Below are 18,228 nucleotides of genomic sequence, written 5' to 3'. Positions count from 1 at the left end.
ACCAATACGACCTGTACAGCTTGGTTTGTCCTGACTGTGAAAGACCAATATGAACTGTACAGCTTGGTTTGGCCTGACTGTGAAAGACCAATATGACCTGTACAGCTTGGTTTGTCTTGACTGTGAAAGACCAATATGACCTGTACAGCTTGGTTTGTCCTGACAGTGAAAGACCAATATGACCAGTACAGCTTGGTTTGTCCTGACTGTGAAAGACCAATATGACCAGTACAGCTTGGTTTGTCCTGACTGTGAACGACCAATATGAACTGAACAGCTTGGTTTGGCCTGACTGTGAAAGACCAATATGAACTGTACAGCTTGGTTTGGCCTGACTGTGAAAGACCAATATGACCTGTACAGCTTGGTTTGTCTTGACTGTGAAAGACCAATATGACCTGTACAGCTTGGTTTGTCCTGACTGTGAAAGACCAATACCACCAGTACAGCTTGGTTTGTCCTGACAGTGAAAGACCAATATGACCAGTACAGCTTGGTTTGTCCTGACTGTGAAAGACCAATATGACCAGTAGAGCTTGGTTTGTCCTGACTGTGAACGACCAATATGAACTGAACAGCTTGGTTTGGCCTGACTGTGACAGACCAATTTGAACTGTACAGCTTGGTTTGGCCTGACTGTGAAAGACCAATATGAACTGTACAGCTTGGTGTGGCCTGACTGTGAAAGACCAATACGACCTGTACAGCTTGGTTTGTCCTGACTGTGAAAGACCAATATGAACTGTACAGCTTGGTTTGTCCTGACTGTGAAAGACCAATATGAACTGTACAGCTTGGTTTGTCCTGACTGTGAAAGACCAATACGACCTGTACAGCTTGGTTTGGCCTGACTGTGTAAGACCAATATGACCTGTACAGCTTGGTTTGTCCTGACTGTGAAAGACCAATATGAACTGTACAGCTTGGTTTGGCCTGACTGTGTAAGACCAATACGACCAGTACAGCTTGGTTTGCCCTGACTGTGAAAAACCAATACAGCTTGGTTTGGCCTGACTGTGAAAGACCAATATGAACTGTACAGCTTGGTTTGGCCTGACTGTGAAAGACCAATATGACCTGTACAGCTTGGTTTGTCTTGACTGTGAAAGACCAATATGACCTGTACAGCTTGGTTTGTCTTGACTGTGAAAGACCAATATGACCAGTACAGCTTGGTTTGTCCTGACTGTGAACGACCAATATGAACTGAACAGCTTGGTTTGTCCTGACTGTGAAAGACCAATATGAACTGTACAGCTTGGTTTGGCCTGACTGTGAAAGACCAATATGACCTGTACAGCTTGGTTTGTCCTGACTGTGAAAGACCAATATGAACTGTACAGCTTGGTTTGGCTTGACTGTGTAAGACCAATACGACCAGTACAGCTTGGTTTGCCCTGACTGTGAAAGACCAATACAGCTTGGTTTGGCCTGACTGTGAAAGACCAATACGACCTGTACAGCTTGGTTTGGCCTGACTGTGAAAGACCAATATGACCTGTACAGCTTGGTTTGTCCTGACTGTGAAAGACCAATATGACCTGTACAGCTTGGTTTGTCCTAACTGTGAAAGACCAATACAACCAGTACAGCTTGGTTTGTCCTGACTGTGAAAGACCAATATGACCTGTACAGCTTGGTTTGTCCTGACTGTGAAAGACCAATATGACCTGTACAGCTTGGTTTGTCCTGACTGTGAAAGACCAATACAACCAGTACAGCTTGGTTTGTCCTGACTGTGAAAGACCAATATGACATGTACAGCTTGGTTTGTCCTGACTGTGAAAGACCAATACAACCAGTACAGCTTGGTTTGTCCTGACTGTGAAAGACCAATATGTCCTGTACAGCTTGGTTTGTCCTGACTGTGAAAGACCAATATGACCTGTACAGCTTGGTGTGTCCTGACTGTGAATGACCAATATGACCTGTACAGCTTTGTTTGGCCTGACTGTGAAAGACCAATACGACCTGTACAGCTTGGTTTGGCCTGACTGTGAAAGACCAATATGACCTGTACAGCTTGGTTTGGCCTGACTGTGAAAGACCAATACGACCTGTACAGCTTGGTTTGGCCTGACTGTGAAAGACCAATATGACCTGTACAGCTTGGTTTGGCCTGACTGTGAAAGACCAATACGACCTGTACAGCTTGGTTTGTCCTGACTGTGAAAGACCAATATGTCCTGTACAGCTTGGTTTGTCCTGACTGTGAAAGACCAATACCACCAGTACAGCTTGGTTTGTCCTGACTGTGAAAGACCAATATGAACTGTACAGCTTGGTTTGTCCTGACTGTGAACGACCAATATGACCTGTACAGCTTGGTTTGGCCTGACTGTGAAAGACCAATATGACCTGTACAGCTTGGTTTGTCCTGACTGTGAAAGACCAATATGAACAGTACAGCTTGGTTTGGCCTGACTGTGAAAGACCAATACGACCTGTACAGCTTGGTTTGGCCTGACTGTGAAAGACCAATACGACCTGTACAGCTTGGTTTGGCCTGACTGTGAAAGACCAATATGACCTGTACAGCTTGGTTTGGCCTAACTGTGAAAGACCAATACGACCTGTACAGCTTGGTTTGGCCTGACTGTGAAAGACCAATACGACCTGTACAGCTTGGTTTGGCCTGACTGTGAAAGACCAATATGAACTGTACAGCTTGGTTTGGCCTGACTGTGAAAGACCAATATGACCTGTACAGCTTGGTTTGGCCTGACTGTGAAAGACCAATATGACCTGTACAGCTTGGTTTGTCCTGACTGTGAAAGACCAATATGAACTGTACAGCTTGGTTTGTCCTGACTGTGAAAGACCAATATGAACAGTACAGCTTGGTTTGTCCTGACTGTGAAAGACCAATATGAACTGTACAGCTTGGTTTGGCCTGACTGTGAAAGACCAATACGACCTGTACAGCTTGGTTTGTCCTGACTGTGAAAGACCAATATGAACTGTACAGCTTGGTTTGTCCTGACTGTGAACGACCAATATGACCTGTACAGCTTGGTTTGGCCTGACTGTGAAAGACCAATATGACCTGTACAGCTTGGTTTGTCCTGACTGTGAAAGACCAATATGAACAGTACAGCTTGGTTTGGCCTGACTGTGAAAGACCAATACGACCTGTACAGCTTGGTTTGGCCTGACTGTGAAAGACCAATACGACCTGTACAGCTTGGTTTGGCCTGACTGTGAAAGACCAATATGACCTGTACAGCTTGGTTTGGCCTAACTGTGAAAGACCAATACGACCTGTACAGCTTGGTTTGGCCTGACTGTGAAAGACCAATACGACCTGTACAGCTTGGTTTGGCCTGACTGTGAAAGACCAATATGACCTGTACAGCTTGGTTTGTCCTGACTGTGAAAGACCAATATGAACTGTACAGCTTGGTTTGTCCTGACTGTGAAAGACCAATATGAACAGTACAGCTTGGTTTGTCCTGACTGTGAAAGACCAATATGACCTGTACAGCTTGGTTTGTCCTGACTGTGAAAGACCAATACGACCAGTACAGCTTGGTTTGTCCTGACTGTGAAAGACCAATATGGGATTGTAGGTCCTTCAGAGTGTATGTCACTGTTTCTCATCTCATTCTTTCACACAGGGCGCCCTTCCTTTGCCGGGTGAGCTGGTTGAAGTTTTTCTCTTGCTAAATGTGATTCTACCCACTTCTCCAGTCACTCCTACACCACTGGCTATGATAACATACATAACATGATGAATGGAAGCATGTTTATCACAGTCTGATGCACCTCATGAAAGAAAATATCTTTACACTGTAAACGACTGTATCTGAAATTCATTTGACCAATGTCATTTATATGAAGTTACTATTTTGGCATATTACCATAACATAAAAGAAGATATATACATAAATATAATATTATTCTCTTTACCAGTAAACCAGAAGATTTACACAATAATGATTATATTCCACATTTGGTTATTATAAACATCTTGTCATTCATATCTGATCGGAATCTAGTCACAGACGGTCGGTTCTATTTCGTCTGTACGTCAAGACCCCACCTGATCATTCTGTGTCCAGGGTTATCCTATACACCCCCCCCCCCCTCCTAGACCACACCTGATCCAATCTGTCCAGTGTTACCCTATACACCCCCCCCCCCCCCAAGACAACTATGACACCTGTATCTAGAATAACTCTGGTCCAATGAGGGGTAGGTTGAAACTATTTTCTCCTTCTACTTTTCCCAGCATCCTGTGCATGAAATAAATGACAAATTTTAATCAAAGACAATAGTTCATTGAAGTGTAAGTGTATAAATCCACAAGTATCCCATCAGGCACCCCGGTTGGGATGCTAACTCTGTGTGCTGTAGTCCATGTTGAGCGCTCCAGTCTCTGTCTGTCTAGTGTTGCTTCCCTCCTAAGGTGACTGCTCCAGAAGCTGCTGTCGTCGCCTCAGGATCTCAGCGAACTGGGCGCGCTCCGTGGCGTCCTGGAAACAGAAACCGTGACAACGTAAAGGGGCGTGGTCACGAGGGAGGTGGGCGAGGCCTGGTTCAGTGGCTGCTGCTCTCGTCAAATGACTCCACCCCCGAGTCACAGGCCGCGACCGACAGCTGCTCCTGACGCCGCCGCATGATCTCCTGCAGCTCGGACCCTGAACTACTCTGGAGGGAGAGAGGGAGAGGGGGACGGGGGGAGGGAGAGGGGGACGGGGGGAGGGAGGGGGGGAGGGGGAGAGAGAGGGGGACGGAGGGAGGGAGGGAGGGAGGGGGAGGGGGAGAGAGGGGGAGAGACAGAGACAGGGGGACGGGTGGAGGGAGGGAGGGAGGGAGGGGGAGAGAGGGAGGGAGGGGGAGAGAGGGAGGGAGGGGGAGAGAGGGAGGGGGAGAGAGAGAGACAGGGGGACGGGTGGAGGGAGGGAGGGGGAGAGATGGAGGGAGGGAGGGGGGGATGGAGAGGGGGACGGGGGGAGGGAGGGGGGGAGGGGGAGAGAGAGACAGGGGGACGGGTGGAGGGAGGGAGGGAGGGGGAGAGAGAGAGAGGGGGATGGGTGGAGGGAGGGAGGGGGAGAGAGAGAGAGGGGGATGGGTGAAGGGAGGGAGGGGGAGAGAGGGAGGGAGGGGGGGGGAGAGAGAGGGAGGGAGGGGGGGGGGAGGGAGGGAGGGAGGGGGGGGGAGAGGCAAGGGGACGGGTGGAGGGAGGGAGGGGGAGAGAGAGAGACAGGGGGACGGGTGGAGGGAGGGAGGGGGAGAGAGAGAGAGACAGGGGGGCGGGTGGAGGGAGGGAGGGGGAGAGAGAGAGACAGGGAGAAAATTAAAGGGATATAGAGAGAGAAAGGGAGAGAGAGAGAGAGAAATGGAGAGAGAGAGAAAGGGAGAGATAGAGGGGGATATATATAGAGAAAGGGAGAGATAGAGGGGGATATAGAGAGATAGAGGGGGATATAGAGAGAGAGGGGATATAGAGAGAGAAAGGGAGAGATAGAGGGAGAGATAGAGGGGGATATAGAGAGAGAGAGAAAGGGGGAGATAGAGAGAGAAAGAGAAAGGAGGTTAGAGTCAGTAGAGATGTATCCCAAAGAGGAACACTACGGAACTAAATAATATCCTCACTCATCGCAGTAGGGCTGAATCATAGAGTTGACAACAGTAGTGAGGTCCCCCTAGAAGTCATTCTAGTGTTTATAACTCTACGTCTCCACTAGAGAACTGAATAATATCCTCACTCATCACAGTAGTGTGGTCCCTCTAGAAGTCATTCTAGTGTTTATAACTACGTCTCCACTAGAGAACTGAATAATATCCTCACTCATCACAGTAGGGTGGTCCCTCTAGAAACCATTCTAGTGTTTATAACTCTACGTCTCCACTAGAGAACTGAGCGTCAGGGGAGAAGCTCACCAGCTGGGTAGCTACAGGGAAACTGTTAGTAAATGAAGAGAGTCTGGTGGGAGAATCCTGTGACCGGTCAGACAGTAGGTCTATGCTAGCTCTGGCCTGAGAGAGCTGTTGTCCTGCAGATCTACTGACCGTTAGACCGAAAACCAGCCGGACAACATCGTTCTAAGGACCAGCGCTGGAATAAACCTTTTGTTTTCAGAGCTGATCCACAAATACCTACATTTCCTTTAGGCAGACTCACTCAACCTGTTATAAACTGACCTGTAGTTCCATTAGTAGTATTATACATTACACTCAACCTGTTATAAACTGACCTGTAGTTCCATTAGTAGTATTATACATTACACTCAACCTGTTATAAACTGACCTGTAGTTCCATTAGTAGTATAACACTCAACCTGTTATAAACTGACCTGTAGTTCCATTAGTAGTATAACACTCAACCTGTTATAAACTGACCTGTAGTTCCATTAGTAGTATAACACTCAACCTGTTATAAACTGACCTGTAGTTCCATTAGTAGTATAACACTCAACCTGTTATAAACTGACCTGTAGTTCCATTAGTAGTATAACACTCAACCTGTTATAAACTGACCTGTAGTTCCATTAGTAGTATAACACTCAACCTGTTATAAACTGACCTGTAGTTCCATTAGTAGTATAACACTCAACCTGTTATAAACTGACCTGTAGTTCCATTAGTAGTATAACACTCAACCTGTTATAAACTGACCTGTAATTCCATTAGTAGTATAACACTCAACCTGTTATAAACTGACCTGTAGTTCCATTAGTAGTATAACACTCAACCTGTTATAAACTGACCTGTAGTTCCATTAGTAGTATAACACTCAACCTGTTATAAACTGACCTGTAGTTCCATTAGTAGTATAACACGCAACCTGTTATAAACTGACCTGTAGTTCCATTAGTAGTATAACACTCAACCTGTTATAAACTGACCTGTAGTTCCATTAGTAGTATAACACTCAACCTGTTATAAACTGACCTGTAGTTCCATTAGTAGTATTACACTCAACCTGTTATAAACTGACCTGTAGTTCCATTAGAGTATTACACTCAACCTGTTATAAACTGACCTGTAGTTCCATTAGTAGTATTACACTCAACCTGTTATAAACTGACCTGTAGTTCCATTAGAGTATTACACTCAACCTGTTATAAACTGACCTGTAGTTCCATTAGTAGTATAACACTCAACCTGTTATAAACTGACCTGTAGTTCCATTAGTAGTATAACACTCAACCTGTTATAAACTGACCTGTAGTTCCATTAGTAGTATAACACTCAACCTGTTATAAACTGACCTGTAGTTCCATTAGTAGTATAACACTCAACCTGTTATAAACTGACCTGTAGTTCCATTAGTAGTATAACACTCAACCTGTTATAAACTGACCTGTAGTTCCATTAGTAGTATAACACTCAACCTGTTATAAACTGACCTGTAGTTCCATTAGTAGTATAACACTCAACCTGTTATAAACTGACCTGTAGTTCCATTAGTAGTATAACACTCAACCTGTTATAAACTGACCTGTAGTTCCATTAGTAGTATAACACTCAACCTGTTATAAACTGACCTGTAGTTCCATTAGTAGTATAACACTCAACCTGTTATAAACTGACCTGTAGTTCCATTAGTAGTATAACACTCAACCTGTTATAAACTGACCTGTAGTTCCATTAGTAGTATTACACTCAACCTGTTATAAACTGACCTGTAGTTCCATTAGTAGTATTACACTCAACCTGTTATAAACTGACCTGTAGTTCCATTAGTAGTATAACACTCAACCTGTTATAAACTGACCTGTAGTTCCATTAGTAGTATAACACTCAACCTGTTATAAACTGACCTGTAGTTCCATTAGTAGTATAACACTCAACCTGTTATAAACTGACCTGTAGTTCCATTAGTAGTATTACACTCAACCTGTTATAAACTGACCTGTAGTTCCATTAGTAGTATTACACTCAACCTGTTATAAACTGACCTGTAGTTCCATTAGAGTATTACACTCAACCTGTTATAAACTGACCTGTAGTTCCATTAGTAGTATAACACTCAACCTGTTATAAACTGACCTGTAGTTCCATTAGTAGTATAACACTAAACCTGTTATAAACTGACCTGTAGTTCCATTAGTAGTATTATACATTGCACTCAACCTGTTATAAACTGACCTGTAGTTCCATTAGTAGTATAACACTCAACCTGTTATAAACTGACCTGTAATTCCATTAGTAGTATAACACTAAACCTGTTATAAACTGACCTGTAGTTCCATTAGTAGTATTATACATTACACTCAACCTGTTATAAACTGACCTGTAGTTCCATTAGTAGTATAACACTCAACCTGTTATAAACTGACCTGTAGTTCCATTAGTAGTATAACACTCAACCTGTTATAAACTGACCTGTAGTTCCATTAGTAGTATAACACTCAACCTGTTATAAACTGACCTGTAGTTCCATTAGTAGTATAACACTCAACCTGTTGGAAACTGACCTGTAGTTCCATTAGTAGTATTATACATTACACTCAACCTGTTCTAAACTGACCTGTAGTTCCATTAGTAGTATTATACATTACACTCAACCTGTTATAAACTGACCTGTAGTTCCATTAGTAGTATTATACATTACACTCAACCTGTTCTAAACTGACCTGTAGTTCCATTAGTAGTATTATACATTACACTCAACCTGTTATAAACTGACCTGTAGTTCCATTAGTAGTATAACACTCAACCTGTTATAAACTGACCTGTAGTTCCATTAGTAGTATAACACTCAACCTGTTGTAAACTGACCTGTAGTTCCATTAGTAGTATAACACTCAACCTGTTATAAACTGACCTGTAGTTCCATTAGTAGTATAACACTCAACCTGTTGTAAACTGACCTGTAGTTCCATTAGTAGTATAACACTCAACCTGTTATAAACTGACCTGTAGTTCCATTAGTAGTATAACACTCAACCTGTTATAAACTGACCTGTAGTTCCATTAGTAGTATAACACTCAACCTGTTATAAACTGACCTGTAGTTCCATTAGTAGTATAACACTCAACCTGTTATAAACTGACCTGTAGTTCCATTAGTAGTATAACACTCAACCTGTTATAAACTGACCTGTAGTTCCATTAGTAGTATAACACTCAACCTGTTATAAACTGACCTGTAGTTCCATTAGTAGTATTATACATGTTTATACACAAGGATCACCATTTTTATACATACTATACATATATTATACATATACATATACAGTATTATACACTGGGTGGTGGTTATCTAGGAAGGAGACAAGGTGGTTATCTAGGAAGGAGACAAGGTGGTTATCTAGGAAGGAGACTAGGTGGTGGGGTCTTAAAGCCATGGTGGTTATCTAGGAAGGAGACTAGGTGGTGGGGTCTTAAAGCCATGGTGGTTATCTAGGAAGGAGACTAGGCGGTGGGGTCTTAAAGCCATGGTGGTTATCTAGGAAGGAGACTAGGTGCTGGGGTCTTAAAGCCATGGTGGTTATCTAGGAAGGAGACAAGGTGGTGGGGTCTTAAAGCCATGGTGGTTATCTAGGAAGGAGACAAGGTGGTGGGGTCTTAAAGCCATGGTGGTTATCTAGGAAGGAGACTAGGTGGTGGGGTCTTAAAGCCAAGGTGGTTATCTAGGAAGGAGACTAGGTGGTGGGGTCTTAAAGCCATGGTGGTTATCTAGGAAGGAGACAAGGTGGTGGGGTCTTAAAGCCATGGTGGTTATCTAGGAAGGAGACAAGGTGGTGGGGTCTTAAAGCCATGGTGGTTATCTAGGAAGGAGACTAGGTGGTGGGGTCTTAAAGCCATGGTGGTTATCTAGGAAGGAGACTAGGTGGTGGGGTCTTAAAGCCATGGTGGTTATCTAGGAAGGAGACTAGGTGGTGGGGTCTTAAAGCCATGGTGGTTATCTAGGAAGGAGACAAGGTGGTGGGGTCTTAAAGCCAAGGTGGTTATCTAGGAAGGAGACTAGGAGGTGGGGTCTTAAAGCCATGGTGGTTGTCTCGGAAGGAGACAAGGTGGTGGGGTCTTAAAGCCACGGTGGTTATCTAGGAAGGAGACAAGGTGGTTATCTAGGAAGGAGACTAGGTGGTGGGGTCTTAACGCCATGGTGGTTATCTAGGAAGGAGACTAGGTGGTGGGGTCTTAAAGCCATGGTGGTTATCTAGGAAGGAGACTAGGTGCTGGGGTCTTAAAGCCATGGTGGTTATCTAGGAAGGAGACTAGGTGCTGGGGTCTTAAAGCCATGGTGGTTATCTAGGAAGGAGACTAGGTGGTGGGGTCTTAAAGCCATGGTGGTTATCTAGGAAGGAGACTAGGTGCTGGGGTCTTAAAGCCATGGTGGTTATCTAGGAAGGAGACAAGGTGGTGGGGTCTTAAAGCCATGGTGGTTATCTAGGAAGGAGACTAGGTGCTGGGGTCTTAAAGCCATGGTGGTTATCTAGGAAGGAGACTAGGTGCTGGGGTCTTAAAGCCATGGTGGTTTCTAGGAAGGAGACTAGGTGCTGGGGTCTTAAAGCCATGGTGGTTATCTAGGAAGGAGACAAGGTGGTGGGGTCTTAGAGCCATGGTGGTTATCTAGGAAGGAGACAAGGTGGTGGGGTCTTAAAGCCATGGTGGTTATCTAGGAAGGAGACTAGGTGGTGGGGTCTTAAAGCCATGGTGGTTATCTAGGAAGGAGACTAGGTGGTGGGGTCTTAAAGCCATGGTGGTTATCTAGGAAGGAGACTAGGTGGTGGGGTCTTAAAGCCATGGTGGTTATCTAGGAAGGAGACAAGGTGGTGGGGTCTTAAAGCCATGGTGGTTATCTAGGAAGGAGACTAGGTGCTGGGGTCTTAAAGCCATGGTGGTTATCTAGGAAGGAGACAAGGTGGTGGGGTCTTAAAGCCATGGTGGTTATCTAGGAAGGAGACAAGGTGCTGGGGTCTTAAAGCCATGGTGGTTATCTAGGAAGGAGACAAGGTGGTGGGGTCTTAAAGCCATGGTGGTTATCTAGGAAGGAGACTAGGTGCTGGGGTCTTAAAGCCATGGTGGTTATCTAGGAAGGAGACTAGGTGGTGGGGTCTTAAAGCCATGGTGGTTATCTAGGAAGGAGACAAGGTGGTGGGGTCTTAGAGCCATGGTGGTTATCTAGGAAGGAGACAAGGTGGTGGGGTCTTAAATCCATGGTGGTTATCTAGGAAGGAGACTAGGTGGTGGGGTCTTAAAGCCATGGTGGTTATCTAGGAAGGAGACTAGGTGGTGGGGTCTTAAAGCCATGGTGGTTATCTAGGAAGGAGACTAGGTGGTGGGGTCTTAAAGCCATGGTGGTTATCTAGGAAGGAGACAAGGTGGTGGGGTCTTAAAGCCATGGTGGTTATCTAGGAAGGAGACTAGGTGCTGGGGTCTTAAAGCCATGGTGGTTATCTAGGAAGGAGACAAGGTGGTTATCTAGGAAGGAGACTAGGTGGTTATCTAGGAAGGAGACTAGGTGGTTATCTAGGAAGGAGACTAGGTGGTTATCTAGGAAGGAGACTAGGTGGTTATCTAGGAAGGAGACTAGGTGGTTATCTAGGAAGGAGACTAGGTGGTTATCTAGGAAGGAGACTAGGTGGTTATCTAGGAAGGAGACTAGGTGGTTATCTAGGAAGGAGACTAGGTGGTTATCTAGGAAGGAGACTAGGTGGTTATCTAGGAAGGAGACTAGGTGGTTATCTAGGAAGGAGACTAGGTGGTTATCTAGGAAGGAGACTAGGTGGTGGGGTCTTAAAGCCATGGTGGTTATCTAGGAAGGAGACTAGGTGGTTATCTAGGAAGGAGACTAGGTGGTTATCTAGGAAGGAGACAAGGTGGTTATCTAGGAAGGAGACAAGGTGGTTATCTAGGAAGGTAGAAATCTAGGTTTTTAGCGTCCATCTGCTGGCCAGCTTCACAACATGTAGATAAACGGCCTGTTATCATACTTATTTCAGTATGAGAAAATGTTGATCCAAACTTGTTTTTCAATGTGAGCAGTTGATACAAGACATACTGTATGTTATCTTGACCTGCACACTGGATTGGATTTAGTCCACAGACCGGTGAGGTGTGTTAGCCTAGTGAGACAGGTGTGCAGAAGTCCACAGACCGGTGAGGTATGTTAGCCTAGTGAGACAGGTGTGGAGAAGTCCACAGACCGGCGAGGTGTGTTAGCCTAGTGAGACAGGTGTGCAGAAGTCCACAGACCGGTGAGGTGTGTTAGCCTAGTGAGACAGGTGTGCAGAAGTCCACAGACCGGTGAGGTATGTTAGCCTAGTGAGACAGGTGTGGAGAAGTCCACAGACCGGTGAGGTGTGTTAGCCTAGTGAGACAGGTGTGCAGAAGTCCACAGACCGGTGAGGTATGTTAGCCTAGTGAGACAGGTGTGGAGAAGTCCACAGACCGGTGAGGTGTGTTAGCCTAGTGAGACAGGTGTGCAGAAGTCCACAGACCGGTGAGGTATGTTAGCCTAGTGAGACAGGTGTGGAGAAGTCCACAGACCGGTGAGGTGTGTTAGCCTAGTGAGACAGGTGTGGAGAAGTCCACAGACCGGCGAGGTGTGTTAGCCTAGTGAGACAGGTGTGGAGAAGTCCACAGACCGGTGAGGTGTGTTAGCCTAGTGAGACAGGTGTGCAGAAGTCCACAGACCGGTGAGGTATGTTAGCCTAGTGAGACAGGTGTGGAGAAGTCCACAGACCGGTGAGGTATGTTAGCCTAGTGAGACAGGTGTGGAGAAGTCCACAGACCGGCGAGGTGTGTTAGCCTAGTGAGACAGGTGTGCAGAAGTCCACAGACCGGTGAGGTGTGTTAGCCTAGTGAGACAGGTGTGCAGAAGTCCACAGACCGGTGAGGTATGTTAGCCTAGTGAGACAGGTGTGGAGAAGTCCACAGACCGGTGAGGTGTGTTAGCCTAGTGAGACAGGTGTGGAGAAGTCCACAGACCGGCGAGGTGTGTTAGCCTAGTGAGACAGGTGTGGAGAAGTCCACAGACCGGCGAGGTGTGTTAGCCTAGTGAGACAGGTGTGGAGAAGTCCACAGACCGGCGAGGTGTGTTAGCCTAGTGAGACAGGTGTGGAGAAGTCCACAGACCGGTGAGGTGTGTTAGCCTAGTGAGACAGGTGTGGAGAAGTCCACAGACCGGTGAGGTGTGTTAGCCTAGTGAGACAGGTGTGGAGAAGTCCACAGACCGGTGAGGTATGTTAGCCTAGTGAGACAGGTGTGGAGAAGTCCACAGACCGGTGAGGTGTGTTAGCCTAGTGAGACAGGTGTGGAGAAGTCCACAGACCGGTGAGGTATGTTAGCCTAGTGAGACAGGTGTGGAGAAGTCCACAGACCGGTGAGGTATGTTAGCCTAATGAGACAGGTGTGCAGAAGTCCACAGACCGGTGAGGTATGTTAGCCTAGTGAGACAGGTGTGCAGAAGTCCACAGACCGGTGAGGTGTGTTAGCCTAGTGAGACAGGTGTGGAGAAGTCCACAGACCGGTGAGGTGTGTTAGCCTAATGAGACAGGTGTGCAGAAGTCCACAGACCGGTGAGGTGTGTTAGCCTAATGAGACAGGTGTGCAGAAGTCCACAGACCGGTGAGGTGTGTTAGCCTAATGAGACAGGTGTGCAGAAGTCCACAGACCGGTGAGGTGTGTTAGCCTAATGAGACAGGTGTGCAGAAGTCCACAGACCGGTGAGGTGTGTTAGCCTAATGAGACAGGTGTGGAGAAGTCCACAGACCGGTGAGGTATGTTAGCCTAGTGAGACAGGTGTGGAGAAGTCCACAGACCGGCGAGGTGTGTTAGCCTAGTGAGACAGGTGTGGAGAAGTCCACAGACCGGCGAGGTGTGTTAGCCTAGTGAGACAGGTGTGGAGAAGTCCACAGACCGGTGAGGTGTGTTAGCCTAATGAGACAGGTGTGCAGAAGTCCACAGACCGGTGAGGTATGTTAGCCTAATGAGACAGGTGTGCAGAAGTCCACAGACCGGTGAGGTGTGTTAGCCTAATGAGACAGGTGTGCAGAAGTCCACAGACCGGTGAGGTGTGTTAGCCTAATGAGACAGGTGTGGAGAAGTCCACAGACCGGTGAGGTATGTTAGCCTAGTGAGACAGGTGTGGAGAAGTCCACAGACCGGTGAGGTATGTTAGCCTAGTGAGACAGGTGTGGAGAAGTCCACAGACCGGTGAGGTATGTTAGCCTAGTGAGACAGGTGTGGAGAAGTCCACAGACCGGTGAGGTGTGTTAGCCTAGTGAGACAGGTGTGGAGAAGTCCACAGACCGGTGAGGTATGTTAGCCTAGTGAGACAGGTGTGGAGAAGTCCACAGACCGGTGAGGTGTGTTAGCCTAGTGAGACAGGTGTGGAGAAGTCCACAGACCGGTGAGGTGTGTTAGCCTAGTGAGACAGGTGTGCAGAAGTCCACAGACCGGTGAGGTGTGTTAGCCTAATGAGACAGGTGTGGAGAAGTCCACAGACCGGTGAGGTGTGTTAGCCTAGTGAGACAGGTGTGGAGAAGTCCACAGACCGGTGACGTATGTTAGCCTAGTGAGACAGGTGTGCAGAAGTCCACAGACCGGTGAGGTGTGTTAGCCTAGTGAGACAGGTGTGGAGAAGTCCACAGACCGGTGAGGTGTGTTAGCCTAGTGAGACAGGTGTGGAGAAGTCCACAGACCGGTGACGTATGTTAGCCTAGTGAGACAGGTGTGCAGAAGTCCTGAACAGAAGAGAGCCGTGACTACATGAACGCTGGCCAACAGAGTAGAGTCTAGAACAACCCATCTAGTGAAACAATACCTTAGTGAGAGTTTAGAGTCTGAAGACTGCAGTGGTCAGAAGAAGACCTGCAGGAGGACAGAGACCAGACAGAAACCACACCTTGCCAGAGCTTTAAAGAGCATGTAGCCTGCAAGTACCCCTGAAAACACCTGTACGTAACTGCAAATACCTGTATGTAACTGCAAATACCTGTATGTACCTGTAAATACCTGTATGTACCTGCAAACACCTGTATGTAACTGTAAAGACCTTTATGTACCTGCAAAGACCTTTATGTACCTGCAAAATCCTGTATGTACCTGCAAACACCTGTATGTACCTGCAAATACCTGTATGTACCTGTAAATACCTGTATGTACCTGCAAACACCTGTATGTACCTGTAAACACTTGTATGTACCTGCAAACACCTGTATGTACCTGTAAACACCTGTATGTACCTGCAAACACCTGTATGTACCTGCAAATACCTGTATGTACCTGTAAACACTTGTATGTACCTGTAAACATCTGTATGTACCTGTAATAACCTGTATGTACCTGTAAACACCTGTATGTACCTGTAAACACCTGTATGTACCTGTAAACACCTGCATGTACCTGTAAACATCTGTATGTACCTGTAAACACTTGTATGTGCCTGTAAACACCTGTATGTACCTGTAAACACCTATATGTACTGGCTGCCTTCCGTTCAGGTTTAACCCTGCACTCTGCCTTGAGGCAGCTAGCTACTGTATCTTTATCCCTGGTCTAACAGTGATTGGCTGCCTTCCGTTCAGGTTTAACCCTGCAGTCTGCCTTGAGGCAGCTATGACTGGCTGCCTTCTGTTCATGTTTAACCCTGCAGTCTGCCTTGAGGCAGCTATGACTGGCTGCCTTCTGTTCAGGTTTAACCCTGCAGTCTGCCTTGAGGCAGCTATGACTGGCTGCCTTCCGTTCAGGTTTAACCCTGCACTCTGCCTTGAGGCAGCTATGACTGGCAGCCTTCCGTTCAGGTTTAACCCTGCAGTCTGCCTTGAGGCAGCTATGACTGGCTGCCTTCTGTTCAGGTTTAACCCTGCAGTCTGCCTTGAGGCAGCTATGACTGGCTGCCTTCCGTTCAGGTTTAACCCTGCAGTCTGCCTTGAGGCAAGCTATGACTGGCTGCCTTCTGTTCAGGTTTAACCCTGCACTCTGCCTTGAGGCAGCTATGACTGGCTCCCTTCCGTTCAGGTTTAACCCTGCAGTCTGCCTTGAGGCAGCTATGATTGGCTGCCTTCTGTTCAGGTTTAACCCTGCAGTCTGCCTTGAGGCAGCTATGACTGGCTGCCTTCCGTTCAGGTTGAACCCTGCACTCTGCCTTGAGGCAGCTATGACTGGCTATCTTCCGTTCAGGTTTAACCCTGCAGTCTGCCTTGAGGCAGCTATGACTGGCTGCCTTCTGTTCAGGTTTAACCCTGCAGTCTGCCTTGAGGCAGCTATGACTGGCTGCCTTCCGTTCAGGTTGAACCCTGCAGTCTGCCTTGAGGCAGCTATGACTGGCTGCCTTCCGTTCAGGTTTAACCCTGCAGTCTGCCTTGAGGCAGCTATGACTGGCTGCCTTCCGTTCAGGTTTAACCCTGCAGTCTGCCTTGAGGCAGCTATGACTGGCTGCCTTCCGTTCAGGTTTAACCCTGCAGTCTGCCTTGAGGCAGCTATGACTGGCAGCCTTCCGTTCAGGTTTAACCCTGCAGTCTGCCTTGAGGCAGCTATGACTGGCTACCTTCCGTTCAGGTTTAACCCTGCACTCTGCCTTGAGGCAGCTATGACTGGCAGCCTTCCGTTCAGGTTTAACCCTGCAGTCTGCCTTGAGGCAGCTAGCTACTGCATCTTTATCCCTGGTCGAACAGTGTTAATCAGCTAGCTTGCAGGGTTAGCCGGCTCAGTGTCATCAGGTTTAGTAAGAGGAGAAGCACTACGCACCTCCAGAGCAGCCTTCTGGACGGTCACCTGACTGAAGACCCTGGCCCCGTCGTCTGGACACACCGTCTTCAGCTCCTCCTTATTCAGTGAGAACAGCTGGGCTCCGGTTAATACTCCCAGACTGGTAATGGTACTATAGAGACGGGGAGGAGCACAGGATGGGCTCCGGTTAATACTCCCAGACTGGTAATGGTACTATAGAGACGGGTAGGAGAACAGCTGGGCTCCGGTTAATACTCCCAGACTGGTAATGGTACTATAGAGACGGGTAGGAGAACAGCTGGGCTCCGGTTAATACTCCCAGACTGGTAATGGTACTATAGAGACGGGGAGGAGAACAGCTGGGCTCCGGTTAATACTCCCAGACTGGTAATGGTACTATAGAGACGGGGAGGAGCACAGGAGTACGGCGTCATCATCACCATGGAAATAGACATCAGTCACACCAGAGTTGAGCTCATTCATTTAAATAGTAAAAAGCACAGGACCCAGAATAGAACCTTGGGGGACACCAGCAATCACCTCCACATAGTCAGATAGAACTAATATTTATACATGTCCAGTGTGACTTACAACCAGTTGAATCCCTTCAGCTGTAGCCAGGCCTTGACCTCGTCAGGAGAGGAGATATCAGTACTATACCGTACTATAGGATGTATTCTCATATAGATATACAGATGATATTATATACATATACACAACCGTTCAAAAGTTTGGGGTCACTTAGAAATGTCCTTTTTGTTTAAAGAAAAGCAAAATTTTGGTCTATTAAAATAACATCAAATTGATCAGAAATACAGTGTAGACAATGTTAATGTTGTAAATGACGATTGTAGCTGGAAACTGCAGATTTGGGTGTCTATGTACTGTAATGTCTTGTGTTAGCTAATCCAAGTTTATAATTTTAAAAGGCTAATTGATCATTAGAAAACCCTTTTGCAATTATGTTAGTACAGCTGAAAATTGTTCTGATTAAAGAAGCAATAAAACTGGCCTTCTTTAGACTAGTTGAGTATCTGGAGCATCAGCATTTGTGGGTTCGATTACAGGCTCAAAATGGCCAGAAACAAAGTACTTTCTTCTGAAACTCGTCAGTCTATTCTTGTTCTGAGAAATGAAGGCTATTCCATGCGAGAAATTGCCAAGAAACTGAAGATCTCGTACAACGCTGTGTACTACTCCCTTCACAGAACAGCACAAACTGGCTCTAACCAGAATACAAAGAGGAGTGGGAGGCCCCGGTGCACAACTGAGCAAGAGGACAAGTACATTAGAGTGTCTAGTTTGAGAAACAGACGCCTTACAAGTCCTCAACTGGCAGCTTCATTAAATAGTACCCGCAAAACACCAGTCTCAACGTCAACAGTGAAGAGGCGACTCCGGGATGTTGGCCTTCTAGGAAGAGTTGCAAAGAAAAAGCCATATCTCAGACTGGCCAATAAAAATAAAAGATTAAGATGGGCAAAAGAACACAGAACATGGACAGACGAATCTAAGTTTGAGATGTTCGGATCACAAAGAGGAACATTCGTGAGATGCAGAAAAAATGAAAAGATGCTGGAGGAGTGCTTGACGCCA

General features: G+C 46.5%; 1 protein-coding gene across 12 annotated transcripts in view; it reads right to left on the bottom strand.

The window, feature by feature from the left end:
* Nucleotides 1-3,797: 3,797 nt before the first annotated feature.
* eps8a (EGFR pathway substrate 8a, signaling adaptor) overlaps nucleotides 3,798-18,228 on the bottom strand; it is a 279,677-nt gene continuing 265,246 nt past the window's right edge. For 9 of the 12 annotated variants that reach the window (XM_071331567.1, XM_071331566.1, XM_071331569.1 and 6 more), the window contains 2 exons: nucleotides 16,651-16,783; nucleotides 3,798-4,650 (listed from right to left, as the gene is read on the bottom strand). In XM_071331567.1, the coding sequence (XP_071187668.1) occupies nucleotides 4,540-4,650; nucleotides 16,651-16,783 (244 nt within the window). In that variant the 3' untranslated portion in view covers nucleotides 3,798-4,539. Of the gene's footprint in view, nucleotides 4,651-14,725; nucleotides 14,773-16,650; nucleotides 16,784-16,952; nucleotides 17,029-18,228 lie in introns of those variants that run through there. The other 3 variants (XM_071331563.1, XM_071331561.1, XM_071331565.1) reach the window with 3 other exon arrangements.

The sequence above is a fragment of the Salvelinus alpinus genome, chromosome 11, assembly GCF_045679555.1.
Source record: "Salvelinus alpinus chromosome 11, SLU_Salpinus.1, whole genome shotgun sequence".
Classification (NCBI taxonomy): domain Eukaryota; kingdom Metazoa; phylum Chordata; class Actinopteri; order Salmoniformes; family Salmonidae; genus Salvelinus; species Salvelinus alpinus.
Note: the sequence above shows the minus strand (reverse complement) of the source record. Positions and strands in the feature narration are given on the sequence as shown.